Source organism: Geotrypetes seraphini, chromosome 3 (assembly GCF_902459505.1).
Source record: "Geotrypetes seraphini chromosome 3, aGeoSer1.1, whole genome shotgun sequence".
NCBI lineage: Eukaryota > Metazoa > Chordata > Amphibia > Gymnophiona > Dermophiidae > Geotrypetes > Geotrypetes seraphini.
Window position 1 is genome coordinate 281,316,586 of NC_047086.1, and position 22,834 is coordinate 281,339,419.

Below are 22,834 nucleotides of genomic sequence, written 5' to 3' on the forward strand. Positions count from 1 at the left end.
AGGATCCTGCAAAGTCTATAAAGAACAAGAAAAGCTTTGCTACCATTTACTAATTTGATTTAAAATTAGGTTTGATCCCCCAGCCTTTGTTTCACTTTCTTATAATTTTTGATACTTTTAAGAACCCCAATGTGTCTATCACAGCCAGTAAAAAAACTTTCTTACTCTAAGTATACTCTACTATATTCCATTTTCTTACCATTTATTTGTTCTTGCAATAATTCTTCTGGGAAATCAGATGCTAATGCTGCTAATTTACTCAGGCCAAGAAGTGTTTTCTTTTTGGCAAAGTATCGTGTCTCCTTGCTTGCCATAGCCTGCAGTGTCCTGTGGGCCTAAAATTACAAAGGCTTGTCTCTGTCAATTGCTACTATATTAGTTCTCCATACAAGTCCACATTTCAGGTCAAGATCAACAAATCAAGCTGAAACTTCTCTCGTGACCTGTCTGCTTCTCTCTTCCCCATTCCCAGCTGAACAACTTTCATACCTACGAATACTGAAACACTGAGCAAAAATCAACATTGCATACAATAATGAAAGATTAGGTTCTTACCTGAATAATCTTCTTTCTATTAATATACACAGGAGCCTGTATGTTAGGTGATCAATCCATGCTTCTGAACTGCTTGCAGAAGGGTGTCAATCACATCTTTCAGCTCTTCATCCTTCACCAGTGGAGTATAGTGCCCTCTTCAGTTTGTACAAAAGCAATTGATCTCTACTATAACAAATGAAAAGAGAAGGCGGGGCATTTGGAACTTCCTCATGTATATTTCTGTTCTGCTCTGTAACTCATGAAAGGGAACAATAATTAGCATAAACTTGCAATGTAGGTGTATCAATGAACCGATCTGCTGTGTGCAACTAGCACTAACAGATAAGGAGACCTAAAGCTCAACAAAATTATTACTTCATAGGTAAGAACATAAGAATAACCTTACTGGGTCAGACCAGTGGTCCCATCAAGCCCAGTAGCCTGTTCTCATGGTGGACAATCCAGGTTCCTAGTACCTGGCCAAAACCCCAAGGAGTAGCAACATTCCATGCTACTGATCTAGGGCAAGCAGTGGCTTCTCCCACGTCTTTCTCAATAACAGAATATGGACTTTTCCTCCAGGAAATTGTCCAAACCTTTCTTAAAACCATCTATGCTATCCGCTCTTACCACAATCTCTGGTAATGCGTTCCAGAGCTTAACTATTCTCTGAGTGAAAAAACATTTCCTCCTATTGGTTTTAAAAGTATTTCCCTGTAACTTCATTGAGTGTCCCCTAGTCTTTATAATTTTTGACGGAGTGAAAAATCGATCTACTTGTACCTGTTCTACTCCACTCAGGATTTTGTAGACTTCAATCATATCGCCCCTCAGTCATCTCTTTTCCAAGCTGAAAAGCCCTAACCTTTTTAGACTTTCCTCATATGAGAGGAGTTCCATCCCCTTTATCATCTTGGTCGCTCTTGTTTGAACCTTTTCTAGTGCTGCTATATTTTTCTTGAGATAAGGAGACCAGAATTGAACACAATACTCCAAGTGAGGTTGCACCATGGAGCGATTCAGGGGCATTATAACATTCTTAGTCTTGTTAACCATCCCTTTTTAAAATAATTCCTAGCATCCTGCTTGCTTTTTTGGCCGCCGCCACACATTGGGCAGAAAGTTTCATCACATTGTCTACAATGACACCAAGATTCTTTTCCTGGGCGCTAACCCCCAAGGTGGACCCAAGCATCTGGCAACTATGATTTGGGTTATTCTTCCCAATGTGCATCATTTTGCATTTGTCCACATTAAATATCATCTGCCATTTGGATGCCCAGTCTTCCAATTTCCTAAGGTCTTCCTTCAATTTTTCACAATCCATGTGTCATCTGCAAATTTAATTACCTCACTCGTCATTCCAATTTCCAGATCATTTACAAATAAGTTAAATAGCACCGATCCCAGTATAGATCCCTGTAACACTCCACTGTTTGTTTAAACATGTTCATCCAACTGACAGGAGAAGAACTCCAGTTTCAGACTACAGAGTTGTCCAAAGCAGAAAGCAGGCGAATTGCAAAACTCACAGGGCTGGCCGTACAGACTCCTGTGCATATTAACAGAAAGAAGATTATCCAGGTAAGAACCTAATCTTTCGTTCTGTTACATATACACAGGAATCTGTACATTAGGTGACATACCAAAGCAGTGTAAGATGTCTAGGGTGGGACAGATGAGCCTGCCAGCAAAACTGAGGACCCAAAAGCGGCATTCTCCTGAATCGCCACATCCATTCTGTAGAACCTTGTAAATGCAAGGAGAGTAGAACAAGTAGCTGCTCTACAGAGATTTTGTCCGGTGGAAGTGCTCAGGACTCCATCCATGAAGATGCTCCTTAGTCCTAGTCCCTATGGAGATTCCAAAGGGCTTTGGTCTTACCGCATGTCTATTGAACTCATGGCCCCAATTTGTAAGGATTACCCTGCAACCTCAATTTATGTCCTCTAGTTTTATCATTTCCCTTCTCTGGAAAAGATTTGGTTCTATATTAATACCTTTAAAGTATTTAAACTTCTATATCATATCACCCCATCCCTCCTCTCCTCCAGTATATACATATTCAGGTCTTCCAATCTTTTGTTGTACATCTTTTGGCATAAGCCCCCTACTCTTTTCGTCACCTTCCTGTAGACCGCTTCAAATCTTCTTATAGGCTTAGCCAATACGGCCTTCAAAACTGAACACAATATTCCACATGGGGCCTCACCAACAACTTAAACAGGGGCATCAACACCTCTTTTCTTCTACTAATTACACCTCTCTATATAGCCTAGCATCCTTCTGGCTATAGCCTTGTTACACTTTTTCATTGCCATCAGATCCTTAGATACTATCACTCCAAAGTCCCTCTTCCTATCTGTGCATATCAGCCTCTTATCTCCCAGCACATAATAAAAGTCAGATCAAATTTGAACTGATACTGGGAGTGACGTCACAAAAGAAATCTACTGTGGAGGCATTTAATTTTTGAAAGGGCGACTATGATAAAATGAGGAAAATGGTTAAAAAGCAGCTAAAAGGATCAATTGCAAAGGTTTGGACTGTAAACCAGGTGTGGATGTTATTTAAAAATACCATTGTGGAAGCCCAGACCAGATGTATTTCACTTATCAGCAAAGGGTTCCAGGGGAGATCCGGGAACATAAGAACCGCCATCTCCGGATCAGACCTTCGGTCCATCAAGTCCAGCGATCCACACACGTTGACGCCCAGCCAGGTGTACACCTGGCGTAATTTTAGTCACCCATATCCCTCTATGCCTCCGTAAGATGTGCATCTAGTTTGCTTTTGAATCCTAGGATAGTGGATTCTGCAATAACCTTCTCTGGGAGAGCATTCCAGGTGTCCACCACTCACTGCGTGAAGCAGAACTTCCTGATATTTGTCCTGAACTTGTCCCTCCCCAGCTTCAGTCCATGTCCTCTTTTCCGTGTCACATTGGACATTGTAAATAACTTATTTTCCTGCTCTATTTTGTCGATTCCTTTCAGTATTTTGAAAGTCTCGATCATATCCCCTCGTAGTCTCCTCTTTCCAAGGGAGAACAATCCCAGTCTCCTAAGTCGTTCCTCGTATTCCAAGTTCTCCATACCTTTAACCAGCTTTGTTGCTCGTCTCTGCACCCTCTCCAGCAGTTTTATATCCTTCTATAGGTTGGGAGACCAATGTTGGACACAGTATTCCAAGTGTGGTCTGACCATTGCTCTATAAAGCGGCATTATAACCCTCTCAGATCTACTCATGATTCCCTTCTTTATCATGCCTAACATTCTATTTGCTCTTTTTGCTGCTGCCGCGCATTGTGCCGACGGTTTCAGGGTCCTATCTATCAGTACACCCAGGTCCTTTTCTTGTTCGCTCTTTCCCAGAGTTGCATCTGACATTTTATACTCGTGTTCCCTGTTCTTTCTGCCTAAATGCATTACTTTGCACTTTTCCACATTAAACTTCATCTGCCATTTGTCTGACACAAGTCACTCTGGAGTTCCTCGCTATACCTCTGCGATCTGATTGCAGACTGGTAAGCCTGACTTCAGTGCCAGACAAAAAAATAAAATTATGGAACATGTAGACAAACATGATTTAATGAGACAGTGAGCATGGGTTCAGCCCAGGGAGATATTGCCTCACCAATTTGCTTGACTTTTTGAAGGTGTGAATAAACATGTGGATAAAGGTGAGCCAGTTGATGTAGTATATCTAGATTTTCAGAAAGCTTTTGACAAAGTTCCTCATAAGAGGCTCATGAGAAAATTAAACAGTCATGGGATAGGTGGCAAAGTTCTCCTCTGATGTGATCGCCCAGGCAGAAACAGGAAGTTGGGTCAGAGGAGAAGTTTTAGGGCAGTCGCGTTCAACTTGGAAGAATGGCTGCCACATCATGGTCCCTCTGAGAGAGAAAACAGACATTTGGAAAAGCACTATGAAAGTGAGGAGAAGGGAGGGAGACGGCCCGACAAGGGAAAGAGATGCACGGACCGAAGGGCCACCTGGAACTGTGGGGCCCAGAGCTGCTGCCCTGTTTGCCCTCCTCTAATGCTGGCCCTGTCCAGAGCTTATGCGCAAAATAGAATATAAAATTTATTCCCTGAAACTGACTTAGCACATGATCAAGTCTGAGATTCAGAAGGTGTGAAGTATCATAAGTTGTGTAAGATCCCAGGTAAATTCAAAAGCAGCACCTATTGAATAAAAAAGCTGAAAAAACTGCTTCACAGACAGGTTTATTTTAAGCTTTATGAAATCTAGGGCCTCTTTTACAAAGCCGTGCTAGCGGCTGCCCTGCACTAACGGCCCCGAAGCCCATAAAAGGCTTCGGGGCAGCCACTAGCGCGGATTTGTAAGAGGCAGCTAAACTCTATGTTCTAATTGACTGCAACTGAAGTGTTATCTATAGCTCGATCTCAGTTATGTTGTTTTGCTAGAAACAAACACTTGAACAAAATAAAACATTAGAAGATTTTATTATGCCAAATCCCTTCTTTAACCAAAATGGCATATCCAGGGCTGGATATAAACTGTAAGCACTAACAGGCAGACTTGGGTAATAAGACTCTCTTCATTTTAGTTCCATAAAAAACTACAATTATTGCTGCTCATTTTGCATACACACATTGTACAGTGATCAAAACCCCTTTATACATCTCTAGTGTCATCACTGTTACTTTCAGCAACCTTTATTATGCTTATTAAAGATTTCATATACCACTGAGCTAAGACAGGTCACAGCACAGCAATGTACAAACAGTATAAAAATGAGCAAATAGAAGCTGCTAAATAATAATAATAATTTATTTTCTTGTATACCGCCCAACCAGTAGTTCTGGGCGGTTCACAACAGGAGAATACTGAAGCATTTCAGCACATGGTACAGTTTCATAGAACACACTATCTAAATATAATCTAAAATTATATAATAAAAGTAATACAATTGTTAAAAACATTCAAGTGCAATGTTAAAAATTATTAAAAAATTAAAACATACTATGACAATAAGAACAGATACAAAAGACCTCATTTAAATATATTACATTACATTACATTACATTAGGGATTTCTATTCCGCCATTACCTTGCGGTTCAAGGCGGATTACAAAAGGTTAGTTTAAGGACAGGATTACAATGAATTACAGAATTACAGAATTAGAGAATTACAGAATTACAGAATTACAGAATTACAGAATTACCTAATTACATGAATTATAATGAATAGCTAGATAGGTAAGATGTAGATCTTAAGGGCTATATCAAAATTAATATTTTTATTTGTCAAATAAATAGGTCTTTAATGATTTCCTATATGTGAAGTAAGAATTAGATTGAACAACCATCGGACTTAGCCAGGAGTTCATCTTCTCAGCTTGATACTCCAAAGTCCTGTCTAAAAAGGTCTTAAAACGACAGGCCTTTGGAGTAGGAAAGATGAATTTTCCAGAATTTCTAGTTCCTTTTGTTGAATAAGAAAGTTTCAGATAGGGGGACATAATCCAAAAAGCATCTTATAACAATTGCATCCGAACTAAAAAAGCACTCTGGCCCCAAAAGGCAACCAATGCAACTTGGTATAAAAAGGGCTAACATGATCATACTTTTTAAGATTAAAAATCAGGCGAACTGCAGCATTTTGCACCAACCGAAGTCTTAATATAATCTTTTTAGGTAACCCCAAATAAATTATATTACAATAGTCTAAAGTTGATAATACAATAGATTGAACCAGTAACTGAAAAGATTCGATGTCAAAAAGCTTTTTAATGGTTCTTAATTTCCATAAAAGCGCATAACTTTTTTAAATTAATAAATCTGTATGTTTCCTAAAAGTTAATGTGCGATCCAAAGTACCCCCAGAATTTTCAAATTAGACGCTACCTCGAAATTTTGGCCCTTCAATTGGATACTTTTTTCTTGAATTTTCTCATTAGGACTTGCCAAAAAAAAAACCTTGTTTTTTCAGGATTAAGCTTCAACCTAACCTGTAGCATCCATAATTCTACCTTTTCTAAGATTATAGAAAAGGTAAGTATATCATATACCCATTCACAGGAACTACGCTAATTCTAACCACTTAGTTGCTGGACATCTTAAGAAAAAATGCAGAACCCAGTTGGCTAGAATTGAAGGCTTTAAGAGCATTAGTGTATCTTACCTTTTCAAAATCTTGGCTGTTGATTTCATGTAGCCAGCTGAGCTGTTCGTGAGCCTGTAGGAAACTAGCCAACTGTCCATGCTGTGTGACAGGTTGGGATAAGAGCTTTCCTCGTTTCCCTTTCTCCAGGTACCATCGGAACAGAAAGTCTGAGAAGTTCTATTAATCACAGAATACACAGTAATTACACAGTGCAACATCTTTCTCAAAGAGATTACTTGGTTCCTTAGCATGGCATTATAATAGTCATACTGACTCAATTTAATGACATCTCAGGAGTGGCACACCAAGGGCGAGGCAATGATGGTGGTCTGCCCTGGGTACAGGCAATAATGGAGTACATTTTCTACCTGCTCACTCCCTCATAGATGCAGCATCTCTCACTTTTGCCTCATTCCTGTGAGTCCATACTTCTTTGTCTCTCTCTTCTTCCCTTAGTCCCCCTCGCCTCTGGGATCTTCAAACCTCAGCTTTGTGGCTGCAGTAGTGATAATACGCTGCTTGGGCCAGTACTGGAACCTTCCACCTGCTGCATCCTACTCACCTGTAAAGAAGTTATGTCAGAGGAGGAAGTGGGCTGAGGGAAGGCTTCTGCTGCCAGCCCAGGCATTGTGCTGGAGGGAGGGCTGAGGGAGGAAGACAGAGAAAGGTTGCACTTGCAAGCAGAGGCAGAAGGGAGATGCGCTGCATGGGGTGGAGGGAGAGAATGAAGGGGAAGGAGAGATAATGAATTCAAAGAAGGAGCAGAATAAAGAGGAATTACACCTGTGAGAGGGGAAGGAGAGGTGCTGGACTGATGGATGGGGGACTGGAGGGAGGGAGGGGTACTTTATCTAGGCAAAAGAAATACTGAATCCTGGGAGTGGGGGTGGAGGAGATATAACATCATGGGGGAGGGAGGGAGAATAAGAGAGACATTCTGAACTGCAGAGAATGGAAGGAAGAGAGGGGAGAGATACTGGACAAGGAGAGGAGGAAGAGGGAAAGGAGATAGAGATATTGGTATACAGGGAATGGAGGGGGGAGATAACGGACCCACAGAGGGAGGGAAAGATGCTGGATGGGGAGGAGGGTGGAGAGAGACAAAATAGGAAAACAAGGATGATACTTAACAAGGGAGGTAGGGACACAGGACAAATATTCTGGATATGGGGGGATAGAGATACAGAAGGGCAATGCTAGACACAGAGAGATGGACACAAAGAAGGTACTGGACAGGTGAAGATAGGGACACAAGAAGGGAGATGCTGAGGAAAGCAGAAACAAGAAACTGCTTAGAGTACAGACCTCCTTGGATCATTTCAAATCTGAGCCAAAGATATTTCTCTTTAAGGATGCAAATTCATAACCCGCTTCAAAAATCTTCCTAACCTCTTTTGGAAGGAATCCTGATTAGATGCACAGTACATCCAATATTTCCCCCACCCCCCCTCCTGTTCTTCTCCCTTAAATTTTCAGATTGTAAGCACTTAGGAGGTTTTGCCATAATGTGAGATAGCAAAATTGTAATAAACTTGGATCAATTTAATTAAAATAAAATGACCAAACAAAAGTAGAACAATAATTTTATTTTCTATTTAATTATTAGAATATATCAGTTTTTGGTGTTAGACATGGTCCAGACCAAACCCTTAAGCCCACTACCAAGCTGTATGTTCTTCAGGTTGGCTTAGGACTTTCTTTGGCCAGAGATCAAGGGCAAATCCCTGATTATACCCCCCCCCCCCACACACACATCTTTATATTCTATACAGCACAGAGGAAAATGCATTTCTTTCTATTTCTTTGGTGTTGTGCTACATGCAAGGCTGGCTTCTTGAGGTTTCAATTTAATTTCTGTTTACATATTTTTATTTCTTGTTTATGGTCAGTTATTTTGTATTTGGTATTTGTGTTTGGCTTCTGTAACCAGGACCAGGTATTCTGTTGGCATGAATTTTCTATAGTGATCTGAAATAATTTGGCTTGTTCAGTTTTCTTGCTAGATGAATTGATGCTTTATAGTGCTAGGACTGTTTGGCATATTTATGAATCTCCTGTTGTAAATATCATTGTATGCCATGTGCCAGCAATTCTAAACAATGTCAGTGATAAAATATTCTTCCCTGAAAAAATATTATGTTAGTCTAGCTATTTGTGTTTCTTTTCTGGCCATCTTAAAAGCAATATAAAGAAAATATGGAGCCAATGTTCAGCGATGAGAAATAACATTGTCAAATTTTTTTGCCCCATATAAATATTTTACTGTAATGTTTCGAACAATCTGTAGCTTGCTAAGTTGACAATGAGGAGAGAGTTATAATAATCAATTTGAGAAACTACTAAAGTGTGAACCATGATTCAAAGGGATAAAAAGTAAAAGAGAGTGCACTGAGTGGATGAGTTGCAAAGTGTAACATGTAGACTGGTCAAAAAGAGAAATGTGACTTAGTAAAGTTAGAAGGTTGTCCAGAGTGACTCTTAAAATTTTAACAGAATCACTTACAGGGATATGAACCCTGTGTATTTTGGGTAAATAGGAAATAGTTGAATTAACCCTCACAGTAATGGTTTTAGAAATGTTTAATTTCAAATCATTATTAGTAATCCAGTCAGCAATTAAATTTAGTTTAACAAAAATATCAACAATTAGTTGAGCCGTGTGTGAAGTTAATGGAACAATAACTGGATCTCATATCCATAACAGTAAACATTAACACTCAAGGAATGGCTAAGGAGAGCAATTGGAGCTTTGAAAATATTAAACAGCATAGGTTCAAGCACTGAACCTCGTGAAACGTCACACAAAAGCCTTTGATGGAGATAAAGCAAAGTTACTCACCTGTAGCAGGTCTTCTCTGAGGACAGCAGGTATATATTCTCACATACAGATGATGGAACCTGCTACAGACACTTTAAATTTTTTAGGGCCGCGTATGCCAACTAGGGGAGGTAGGCAGGTTGTGAGAATATATACCTGTTGTACTCAGAGAACACCTGCCACAGGTGAGTAACTTTGCTTTCAACAAGGACAAGCAGTTATATATTATCCCATATGGTACTCCCAGGCTGCCAGATCATGCCTCTAGGGTTACAGTTAAACATAAACTGGTGAAACCCAAAAGTTGGGGTGGGGGGGGAGAGGCACAGGTGGTCTGGATGCACAACCAGGTTGCTGAAGTAGGAGGGAGTGGGTATCTCTCCTGTATTTCTGGGTGTGTCCCTGTCGTGGGTGCAGCCATCATCATCTGGGGGTGTGCGGATGGTATTGGAGACCTGCAATTGTCATCGAGGGGGGGGTGCTCGGCTCATAGTGGGGGCTCAGCTCGCTTTTTTTTTAAATGGGGCACATATTATGTGTGTTTAACACAGACACATCTGTGCCATTTAAAAAAATGAAACAAAAAACAGGCAGACCTGTCAGTTACCAACAGGTTTAAATCTGTCTGGCTTTTCATGTCAGTCAATGTGATCGCTATTTTTTTGTGAATGGTGAAGCAATGTTAGAGCATCGATCGGTCAGACAGTTTGCATGGAATTTTAATATTAATAACTTATTTGCATGGCCGGATCAGAGAATGAGCGATCACACAGAAAAACAAGCGGTAAGTCATTTTGTGCATCTGGTACGATCGGTCAAATCAGTTTAGCAGCGATTCTTAGACGATTGGAAACTTTAGTGCATCTAGCCCTTTGTTCACTTAGCAAGGGAGTTTTAGGGTGGTGTCTGACGTTCTGAAGGTGATGATGCAGTGTGACAAGGTCGTGGCTGTAGATAGGAAGATGCTAGGCTGTATAATGTGAGGCATAACCAGAAAAGAAAGGAGGTGTTGATGCCCCTGTACAGGTCATTGGTGAAGCCCCACTTGACGTATTATGTTCAGTTTTGGAGGCAATATCTAGCTAAGAATATATGAAGACTTGAAGTGGTCCAGAGGAAAGCGACAAAAATGGTAGGGGTGTTGCGTCAAATAAAGTATGAGAAGAGACCAGAAGACTTCAACATGTATATTATGGAGGAGAGAAGTGACAGGGGTGATATGATACAGACATTTAAATATTTGAAAGGTATTAATATAGAACCAAATCTTTTCCAGAGAAGGGAAACTGGTAAAACTAGAGGACATAAATTGAGGTTGAGGGGTGGTAGACTTAAGAACAATGTTAGGAAATTCTTTTTCCACAGAGAGGGTGGTGGATGCCTAGAATGCCCTCCTAAGGGAGATGGTAGAGAGGAAAACTGTGTTGGAATTCAAAGAAGAGTGGGATGAACATAGAGGATTTCTAATTAGAATATGAATGGGCAAACTTTCACTGTCCGAATCCCACAAAGGAGATGGTTTGGATAGGTTGGAGTGAGCTTCAATGGCAACTCCAGTAGTTGGAAGGAAACCCACCAAAGACAGTAGACTTCTAAGGTCTATGGCCCAGAAATAACAAAGAAAAAAGACATTTTAATTTAATCATGAAATTGTAATGCAGGGCAGACTGGATGGACCATTCAGGTCTTCTTTATCAGCTGTCATTTACTATGCTACTATGAGGGAATTTTCCTTGTTCATGAGCTCCTTGTGATTTTTACCTGTTGTCTGATCTAGAAGAAAAGTTTACCTTTCTTATTAGAGTCCTGATAAACTGCAATCGTAAAGTCTGAGAGTTTATTTCTGGTACTTTATGAGGAAGCTTAGAAACTAAATTCAATTGTTCTAATCCCTGCAGAGAATATTTTTCTTTTCATTTCTGTAGACTTGAATTTGGCAAGTTTGTCTATCAAGTTGTCTAGAGCTTTAACTATCTTAGGCTAAACACTGAAAAAAGTAAACTAATATGGTCTCAGATACATTTGATTCCACCTACTATTATACTGGCATATGGAGTTAGCATCAATACTGAGACGTCCTCTAAAGTTTTAGGAGTCAATTTAGATAGCTCATTGGACAGATTCAAATTGAAGACTTTTTTATTCCAAAGACTTTTTATTTAAGGATGCGTTCGATCCGTAAACTACACCATATCTTCTCCTCTCCAACCAGTGGCGTACCAAGGGGAGGCGGGACCGCGGCGGAGGAAGCAGCGCCAAAGCGGGGAGGCGGTCCTTTAGAGTTGGGGGGCGAGCGGTCCTTCGGGGTGGGGCGGGGCATCAGGCCTTCAGGGTGGGGTGGGCAGGCAGGCCTTCAAGGGGGGGAGACAGGCCTTCGGGGGGTGCAGGCCTTCAAGGGGGTGGACAGGCCTTCAGGGGTGGGATGCAGACCTTTAAGGGGGGTCAGACCTTCAGGAGAGGGGAGGCCCTGGTGTAGAAGTATATGGAGGGAAGGGGGGGGGTTCAAAGAGACGCGCATATGCCGGACTTTGGGTGGGAAGAAATAATGAGTCTGAAAATAGAGAGAGGGAGAGAGATGATGGACCATGGTTTTTAGGGAGGGAAGGAACAGAAAGGGAGAGAAGTTGGACACAAAGGATGATGTGGAGAGGGGGATAGAGATACTGGATAGAAGGGTAGTTGGGAAAAGAAAGGGAGAGATGATGGACCCTGGGGTGGTAGGGAAGGAGGGAGAGATGCTGGATGAAAGGGTAGTTAAGAAAAGATGGATCTGTGGAGGGAGACGAAAAAAAGAAAGATGCCAGACCTCCTGGGGAGGGAAGAGAAACAGGGAGGACAGAGATGGCAGATGGATGGTTAGCATGAAAGAAGGAAGAAGGAGACCCTGGCAAGCAAGTTATCAGAAGACAACCAGAGCCTTGGACCAACAAGATTAGAAAAATAACCAGACAACAAAAGGTAGAAAAACTAATTCTATTTTCTGTTTTGTGATTACAATATGTCAGATTTGAAACGTGTTTCCTGCCAGAGCTGGTGTTAGACCGTAAACGTGAGCTAGGATTTAACAGAGAGAGAAAAAGTCCTTTTTGTTTCTTTATTTTATTTACACCACAGCGCCAGTGTGGTTAGGAGAAGCCAAAGGGGGGGGTGAAAAAGCTATAAAATAAACCCACCAGGATGTTTGAAAAAAAACCAAAAACCACCCAATTGGGCAGGAAAATCAAATCGAAAAACCAATTCAATAGGCTGAATCGAATCAAAAAAATTTTTTTTTCCTGAATCGGGCAGCACTAGTTTGCGCTACTGTCTTAGACTTTAGGACCTGGGATTGGGGAGAGATGGCATTCTGAGTACTTTATAAAGCAAGTGAAACAAGGATTTGGTCAGACTTTTGAAGGGTCTGCAGAAGAAAAATATTGTATAAGCCGGGGACATGAGACAGCAGGAAACGGGAACTTTTCTTCCTTCTATTTTTGTGAATGGCAAGGCTGAGGATGTCAGAGAGTTCAGTTAAAATATGTGCTTTATAAGAAAATATAATAATGTGTTTTATAAAGTTTATAAGCATTGCTGGCCTACCCGGTGAGGTGTTCCTAATGGTGGTGGTGGTGGTGGTGGTGGCAGCGGGTCAATGTGTTGAGAAGAAGAGGTGGTCTGGGAAATTCTGCTGAGCAAACTCCGGGCCCATTTCCACCCCCCAGTTAGTCCACTCCACTCAACTGGTTCACACACTGGGTAGTTGTTTTGGGATCTCTTCCAGTGGTTTGTCAGTATCTCCTTGTGGTCTAAGAAAGGAAACTTTGTTAACCTTAGCATTGACCTTCAGAATATGTTTGTAACAGCGCTGCTTGTGTGGCATTAGGCTTTGTAGTGATCGAAAGAAAAAAACAGACCTTTGCACATTTTTGCACTATATGGTGGGTGTATGAGGAGATTCACATTTCCTGCACAGCTAAGTCCTTGTGAAGTTACCTTGTTCTTTCTGTATTTGACATCTAGCAAGGTCTCTGTTTGGAAGGAAAGATCTAAGCTTAAAAATGAAGTGGCCAGAAGTTATGGTAAAAGCAGATAGTGTTGCTGGTTTTAAGAAAGGTCTGGACAAATTCCTGGAGGAAAAGTCCATAGTCTGTTATTAAGACATGGGGGAAATGTCTGCTTGCCCTGGATCGGTAGCATGGAATGTTGCTACTCTTTAGGTTTTGACCAGATGCTAGTGACCTGGATTGGTTACCATGAGAATGGGCTACTGGGCATGATGGACCATTGGTCTGACCCAGTTAGGCTATTCTTATGTTATGTTCTCATCTGTAGGGGCCTTTGTTTTCACTTCTTATTTTAATGTATTTTTTTTCTGGAAACTTATCAGTGTTTTTTATAATGGGAACAAAAATGGAAGAGAATTAATGTGTGTGGAATGGGGGGATAACTAATTTTTTCAGCTAAATAATTCAATTCACCTCAACCAGACATAGGAGAACTCACGCACCATTCACACACCCTCCAACCAAAAACGTCAAAAGAAAAAAAACTGTTCGACAACCTCCTAACACTTGACCCCCAACTCTACAACCTATTGACCTCGACCACAGACTACAAAACCATCAAAAAAGAAATAAAAACCCTTCTATTAAAAAACACATAAAACCAAACTAACACAATCAGAACTGTCCCAAGCATCACCTGCAACTACTCCATATGTACTTCTGATGTCATGACAATTCAGACATAATTTATGTTATGTTTGGAAAGCAATGTTACTTACCGTAACAGTTGTTATCCAGGGACAGCAGGCAGCTATTCTCACTAGTGGGTGATGTCATCCGACAGAGCCCCGATACGGACATCTTGCAAGCATGTCTTGCTTGAAGAAACTCAGAAGTTTCGAGATGCCCACACCGCGCATGCGCCAGTGCCTTCCCGCCCGATGGTCCGGGCGTGTCTCCTCAGTTCAGGTAGCTAGCAGAGAAGCCAACCCAGGGGAGGTGAGTGGGACGTGAGAATAGCTGCCTGCTGTCCCTGGATAACAACTGTTACGGTAAGTAACATTGCTTTATCCCAGGACAAGCAGGCAGGTATTCTCACTTGTGGGTGACCTCCAAGCTAACCTCAATGGGATGAAGGGAGAGTTGGCAACTTAGGAGAACAAATTTTGTAACACAGTTTGGCCAAACTGCCCATCCCGTCTGGAGAAAGTATCCAGACAATAATGAAAGGTGAACGTATGAACCGAGGACCAAGTGGCAGCCCTACAAATCTCCTTAATCGGTGTTGATCTGAGGAAGGCTACAGAGGCTGCCATTGCTCTGACCCTATGTGCTGTGACCTTACAGGGAAGGGGTAATCCAGCCTGGGCATAGCAGAAAGAGATACAAGCCGCCATCCAGTTGGAGATGGTGCGCTTCGATACAGGTCGTCCCAACTTGTTTGGATCAAAGGAGACGAAAAGTTGAGGAGCAGTTCTGTGTGGTTTGGTGCAATCCAAGTAGAAAGCCAAAGCACGTTTACAGTCCAGAGTGTGAAGAGCTGATTCTCCAGGATGAGAATGAGGCTTTGGAAAGAACACTGGAAGCACAATGGATTGGTTGAGGTGAAATTCAGAGACCACTTTAGGCAGGAATTTCGGGTGAGTGCGGAGGACCACCTTGTCATGATGGAATACTGTGAAAGGTGGGTCCGCCACCAAGGCCTGAAGCTCACTGACCCTGCGAGCAGATGTGAGGGCCACCAGAAAAACCACTTTCCAAGTGAGAAACTTTAGTGGAGCCTTGCTCAGAGGCTCAAAAGGAGGTTTCATAAGCTGAGAAAGGACAACATTTAGATCCCAAACCACTGGAGGCGGTTTGAGAGGAGGATTGACATGAAAAAGTCCTTTCATAAATCTGGAAACCACAGGATGAGAAGAGAGAGGTTTCCCTTGTAGAGGCTGATGGAAAGCCGCAATAGCACTCAGGTGGACTCGTATAGATGTCGACTTGAGACCAGACTGAGACAGATGTAAAAGATAGTCCAAAACAGAGGATAGGGAGGCTCGCTGAGGCTCCTTAGAATTGGAAATACACCATGAAGAAAATCTAGTCCATTTTTGGGAGTAGCATTGACGAGTAGCAGGCTTCCTGGAAGCCTCCAAGACATCCCTCACCGCCTGGGAAAACTGGTGCGGAGTTACGTTGAGAGGAACCAAGCTGTCAGGTGGAGAGACTGCAGGTTGGGATGAAGCAGAGACCCCTGATGCTGAGTAAGCAGTGAAGGAAACACTGGAAGTAGGTACGGTTCCCTGCTGCTGAGTTGAAGTAGAAGGGAGAACCAAGGTTGCCTGGGCCACCGAGGAGCTATCAGAATCATGGTGGCATGTTCGGACTTCAGTTTGACTAGAGTCTTTTGAATGAGAGAGAATGGCAGAAACGCATACAGAAAGCGATTCCCCCAATCCAGCAGAAAAGCATCTGCCTCGAGGCGATGAGGAGCGTAGATCCTGGAGCAAAACTGAGGCAGCTTGAAATTGTGGGGAGCCGCAAAGAGGTCTATCTGAGGCGTTCCCCACTGAGCAAAGATCTGATGAAGGGGCTTGGAGTGGAGTGTCCATTCGTGAGGCTGGAGAAGACGACTCAGTTTGTCTGCCAAGACATTGTCCCTCCCCTGAATGTAGACAGTTTTGAGGAAGGTGTTGTGGCGAACCGCCCAATCCCAGACTCTGAGAGCTTCCTGGCAGAGGGAGGCTGAGCCCGTGCCCCCTTGCTTGTTGATATAATACATGGCGACCTGATTGTCGGTGCGAATGAGGACCACCATGTCGTGAAGCAGATGTTGAAAAGCTTGAAGAGCATTGAAGATGGCTCTGAGCTCCAGAAGATTGATTTGATGGAGTCGGTCCGAACAGGTCCAGAATCCCTGAGTGCGAAGCCCATCCAGATGCGCTCCCCAGGCATAGGTCGAGGAATCGGTTCTGAGAACCTTCTGGTGGGGAGGAGAATGAAACAGCAAACCTCTGGATAGATTCGAAGAGGTCATCCACCAGAGCAGAGACTGCCGAAGAGCAGGAGTGACTGTGATGTGTCGAGTCAACGGATCTGACACCTGAGTCCACTGAGATGCCAGGGTCCACTGAGGAATTCTGAGGTGGAGTCTGGCAAACGGCGTCACATGAACTGTAGAGGCCATGTGGCCCAGGAGGACCATCATGTGTCTCGCTGAGATGGTCTGGCGAGAAGACACAGACTGGCAGAGATGAAGAAGAGCATCCATGCGCTGAGAAGGAAGGAATGCTCTGAGACGTACGGTATCCAGGACAGCCCCGATGAAGGGAAGAGACTGGGTCGGCTGTAGATGAGACTTGGGAAAGTTGATCTCGAATCCCAAACTCTGCAGGAACAGAATCGTTGACAGGGTCGCTGAGAGGACCCCCGAGGCCGAGGGAGCCTTGATCAGCCAGTCGTCGAGGTAGGGGAATACCTGAAGACCTTGGTTCCGAAGGGCCGCGGCCACCACCACCAGACATTTGGTGAAGATTCTGGGGGACGAAGACAGGCCGAATGGAAGCACTCGATACTGCAAATGGAGATGTCCCACCCGAAATCTGAGGAACTTGCGAGAGGCCGGATGAATGGGAATATGAGTGTAGGCCTCCTTGAGATCCAGAGAGCATAACCAGTCGTTCTGCTCGAGGAGGGGGTAGAGAGAAGCAAGTGTCAGCATGCGAAACCTCTCTTTGACTAGGAATTTGTTGAGGACCCTGAGGTCCAAAATGGGTCGCAGGTCGCCCGTCTTCTTCGGAACAAGGAAGTACCGGGAGTAAAACCCCTGGTTCAGTTGGTCCGTCGGAACCGGCTCCACGGCACGAAGCCGGAGCAAAGCCTGAGCTTCCTGAAGAAGAAGGGCGGTCTGAGTCAAGTTGGAAGGATACTCTCTTGGAGGGTGGTCCGGAGGGACCCAATGGAAATGAAGAGAGTATCCTTCCTTGATGATAGTAAGGACCCAGAGGTCGGTTGTTATGGCCTCCCAGCGATGATAAAAATGATGGAGGCGCCCTCCGATGGGAAAAACAGGGGGAGGCAGAACAAGGTTGGTTATGCCCTCAACGAGACAGTCAAAAAGGCTGAGTGGTCTTAGGGACAGCAGGCGACTGAGACTTAGGCTGACCCTTCTGGGGAGGCTGACGCTTCGCCGGTTGCCTAGCAGGTGGAGTTTGCCTCGGCTGATAACGCCTCTGATAAATCAACGGCGGACGAGAAGGTCGAGACTGCTGAGGCTTAGGCTTCGGCCGAAGGATAGATTGGAAGGACTTTTTGTGGTCAGACAACTTCTTCGTGACAGTCTCGATGGATTCGTCAAAAAGATCCGCCCCAGCACACGGGACGTTCGCCAGTCGGTCCTGAAGATTCGGGTCCATATCAGTGGTCCGCAACCAGGCCAACCGGCGCATCGCCACCGAGCAGGCCGCCGCTCGGGCTGAGAGCTCGAACGCATCATAGGCAGATTGCATCAACTGAAGCCGAAGTTGGGACAGCGAAGCAACCACTTCCTCAAACTCAAACCTAGCCTGGGACTCGATGTATGGTGTGAACTTCCGAAGCACAGGTAGAAAAAATTCCAAGTAGGCTGCAAAGTGGAAATTGTAATTCAGGACTCGAGACGCCATCATCGAATTCTGATAGATGCGTCGACCAAACTTATCCATGGTTCTGCCCTCGCGGCCCGGAGGCACTGAAGCATAGACCTGGCCAGGATGAGACCGCTTGAGCGAGGATTCGACCAGGAGGGACTGGTGAGAAAGCTGAGGACCCTCGAAGCCTTTATGATGCACCGTGCGGTACCGCGCATCCAATTTGCCAGGGACTGCAGGGATAGAGTAAGGAGACTCGAAGCATCGCATGAAGGTCTGGTCGAGGAGCTTGTGCAGGGGAAGCCGCAAGGACTCTGCCGGAGGACGAGGCAAGTGCATGGTATCGAGGTACTCCTTGGAATATCGAGACCCAGCATCGAGAGTAATGTCCATGTCATCTGCCATCTGCCTGAGGAACGATGAAAAGGACAGTTGGTCCGCCGTCGCCGGTCTGCGAGACGGACTAGAAGAAGAAGAGGCTTCAGGCTCCAGAGAGGCCTGCGAGCAACAGGACGAGTAGAAAACCTCGGGGTCCTCGAACTCCGGGCTCGGAGGAGGAGACCCAGTCGAAGCAGCATACCCCAACCGAGGCAATTTCTTCTGAGGCGAGACGGTCGAGTGCCGAGAGGAATGCTTCGAAGAATGTCTGGATCGATGCCCCTCCCGATGCCTGGAAGGGGATCGAGCCCGTCTGTGAGAAACTGGGTCAGACGCCTCCAAGGAGCAGATCGGACTCGATGCCGTCGATCGCAGAGGCGGAAGAGTCGGCGCCTCCCCCGACGCCGCCCAGGTTTGATAGGGGGTTCGGAAGAACTCGTCCTGCTTCCTGCTATGCCCAGGACTGGGTGGCCCCGAAGGTGGATGCAATACTGAGTCATGGGGCGGAGTAATCGGTTCCAAGGGAGGCAGGTCACTAAACGAGGCTTTCCTCGAGGGGATGGGCTCCAAGGGAGGCATATCACTAAGGGAGGCCCTCCTCGAGGGAATCGGTTCCAAAGGAGGCACAGCACTAACGGAGGACCTCCTCGAGGACCCGGACACCGCTCGCCGCTCCTCCTCGCCAAGCAACGAGGTCGTGCGGCGAGGAGGAGGAGGAGGGGGCGGTCCGCCCCTCGAAGCCGAAGCTGGGAGGTCACCCTGGATGGTGGCAATCAGCCGAGGCCCCATGGTCTACATGAGCTCCACGAACTGAGCCTCCAGAAGGGACCGCAACGAAGCCGATATGGAGGGATCTGCACCAAAAGGGGGCCCTTCCGCACGGTCTCCGCGCTCCTTCGGTGCTGCGTGCTTCTGCTTGCCAGTCTTCGGCACCTTGAGCACCACCGGTGGAACTGTCGGGGTTGATACCTGCTCCGAAGAGATGGAGGAAGGCACCGGCGCCGAAGCCGGGGCCGAAACCGGTGTGAACGATGCCGGCTTCAGGAGGCCTGAAGTAGCCAGGGAGGCAGAGGGCTTCGCGGAAGGAGTCGAAGCACCCATCGATGTCGAAGCTGCAGGATCCGATGAAGCTTCCAACTTGAACATGGACTCCCACAGTAGACAGCGGCGCTTAAACGCTCTCGCCGTCAGAGTGGAGCAAGGCCGGCACGATTTCGGGAAGTGATCCGGTCCCAGACACTGTAAGCAGCGTCGATGAGGGTCCGTGAGCGAAATCGCGCGCTGGCACTTGCTACACTTTTTAAAACCGGTAATCAGCTGGGACATAGGCCGGAAAAGCTCCGCCGCAAGGTCGAAGGCGCGGGGCCCCAGCCACGCAGCCGACCCGGTATCGGAAGGAAAAATTTTTTTTTTTTTGAAAAAAGAAATCAAAGAAAGAAATAAATGCACAGGAGAGCCAAAAGAACTCAACCCGCGGCAAAATAGAAGGCAAAAAAGAGATTCAATGGGCGCAAATTGAAGATAGACTTCTCAGCTCCGCGGAAGAAAAAGAACTGAGGAGACACGTCCGGACCATCGGGCGGGAAGGCACTGGCGCATGCGCGGTGCGGGCATCTCGAAACTTCTGAGTTTCTTCAAGCAAGACATGCTTGCAAGATGTCCGTATCGGGGCTCTGTCGGATGACATCACCCACTAGTGAGAATACCTGCCTGCTTGTCCTGGGATAATAATGGTTACATATATGAGGTTCAATAAAAGAAAATTTTCACTGCCTGTTTCTATTCTGACCATTTATTCCGTTTCATGGTTATTACAAAAAATATTTTTTTACATCGGGGGTGGTGTCAAAAAATGATGGGCCCCGGGTGCCACATACCCTAGGTACGCAACTGTCTCCAACACAGACACAAAATTCCCTTCCCCATTGTACTAATCTTAATTGTCTTCCTTTCCTATTCAGAATTGTAATTCTTCCTCTCTACCTCATTATCAATTCTATTTGACACTGTCAAAACTTGTCTGATGTTCGCCCTGTAAGTCCTACTGTTCGTCTTTCCCTTTTTTATATTTTTATACTGTAAACCACCTAGAAATCTCTTATAGGCGGTATAATAAATTTTAATAAACTTGAGACTTGATGCTAACCATTTAGTCTGGAAGTCGTCTTTTTTTTTTATATACTGCAACAGTTAAGAAGGGTGAGATCCTATAGTTTCAAACAACATTACAGTATACTGGTCCAGTCGACTATTCTGTTATTACTTGACTATTGTAATGCACTGCTTTCAGGAATTTCAGTGAATTAATGAAAAAAAATTCAGCTGATACAGAACACAGCAACGAGACATATTTTGTAAATCAAGATTTGATCATGTTACACCATTGTTTATAGAGCTCCTGGGAGAAAACTAGGTTGCATTTAAGTTATGTAGTTTGGCATTTAAGAACTTGTATGGAAATGCTCCCGATAGTTTCTCCAGATTTACTGAATTATTAGGCAAGTCTGTTGAACATTGTCATTCTAATCATTTGATTTTATCTTTTTCCATCTCTAAAAGGTATAAAATGACTTACTGCAAATCATTTAACTATTGAACTGCAAAATTTGGAATTTACTTCCTATCGAGATCTGCATCACCATTCTGTACGCTCTGTTTTGCAAAAATTTTAAAACACATTTTTTTCCCCCAGAAGTCTTAGTTAGGGGTTAGTTTGACCTGATTTTGCATTATATGTTTATTGTAACCCACTGTTAATTTCTGTGTAGTGATATGTAACCCATCTTGAACTCCGCTTTGTGAAGATTTGGCGGGATATAAGATTACATATAACGTACCATAACTCCAGAAATTAAACTGTTTGAAGAGACTATGACTTTTGGGGAGAATCAATCCTTTAGTAACTAATTATTCTGGTAAGGAAGGACAGATTCCCATCCTTCGAAGGTGGGCAGTTACAACTGCTAGGCACTCTTAAAAATTCTCAGTACTGCAGAAATGTCAAAACAAAGGAAACAATGGAATTCATTATTGTAAAATAAAGATATTTCTTATGAAGAAGGTGGATGAAAATGTGTAAAGCCTCTGAAATCCAGGGAGCATAACCAATCCAGAAAAGGATAATCTGGAATTTCACCTAACCAGGCCTCTTTGTTTATGTTTTTGAAAAATCTGCTGCACTGCCTTTTCTGGCAAAGAGGTCAAAGTGTTCACAAAAAAAAATTATAAAAATAAAAACAAATAAAAAGTCATGAAATCTGGAACTCCATAAAAAATAGGAAAGATTCAGGGAAAACATACAACCTAGACAATCACATGCTGCCTGCCCAAACCAATTTGCAGTGATTAGGTGTTAAAAGCCAAGCTGAAAAAAAAAGTTTCAAGCAAGAATTTAAATTTCTTCTGAGATAGCTAATTGAAAAGTGGAACAAAGAGGGAATGCCACAAAATAGAAGCAATTAAGAATAAACAGTGGCAAATGGACTCAAGATAAGCTCAGGAAGGAGGAGGCAGAATTAGGCTTTGTTCATGAAGTGATTGACAGTAACAACCTGGTATGTGAGGAGACAATGAAGCAGACAAACATGAGGGAACGCCTCCATATAAGTCACGATGTGCTAGTATCAAAATCTTAAACTGAAATTGGAGACATACAGGCAACTAATGTAACCCGCTAAGTATAGGACAGATGTGATCAAATTTGTTTGCCCTACACAGGAACCTAGGAGCTATAACTAGGAAATCAGGAAAGGCTGCTGCTCCATTCTGCAATATGCTGCATAGTATTTTCTACTAGAGAATGACATGGGGGGAAAAAGCACAGTTACTTACCGTAACAGGTGTTATCCAGGGACAGCAGGCATATATTCTCACATGTGGGTGACGTCATCTACGGAGCCCCGATGCGGACAGCATTTCAAGCAAACTTGATTGAAGATTCAAGCTTGCTGGCTGCACCACGCATGTGTGCCTCCTGCTCCACTAGAGGGCGCATCCCCTCCTCGTGGTCTCCAGTTCACATATCCAGCAAAGAAGCCAACTCCAGGGAGGTGGGCGGGTTGTGAGAATATATGCCTGCTGTCCCTGGATAACACCTGTTACTGTAAGTAACTGTGCTTTTTCCCAGGACAAGCAGGCATGATATTCTCACATGTGGGTGACCTCCAAGCTAACTGACACGGGATGGAGGGAAGGTTGGCTATTCAAGCAAATAGGTTACGTAAGACCGATTGGCCAAACTGGCCATCGCTTCTGGACAGTGTATCCAGGCAGTAGTGTGAGGTGAAAGTATGAACCGAAGACCACGTGGCAGCCTTGCAGATATCCTCGATGGGCGTGGACCTGAGGAAAGCTATCGAAGCTGCCATCG

At 44.1% G+C, this 22,834-nt stretch overlaps 1 protein-coding gene across 3 annotated transcripts in view; it reads right to left on the reverse strand.

Annotated features, from left to right (window-relative positions):
• NUP133 (nucleoporin 133) overlaps nt 1-22,834 on the reverse strand; it is a 211,997-nt gene that overhangs the window by 28,625 nt on the left and 160,538 nt on the right. For all 3 annotated transcript variants that reach the window (XM_033938695.1, XM_033938694.1, XM_033938696.1), the window contains exons 20-21: nt 6,689-6,847; nt 200-335 (exon numbers count right to left, since the gene is read on the reverse strand). In XM_033938695.1, the coding sequence (XP_033794586.1) occupies nt 200-335; nt 6,689-6,847 (295 nt within the window). The remainder of the gene's footprint in view (nt 1-199; nt 336-6,688; nt 6,848-22,834) is intronic.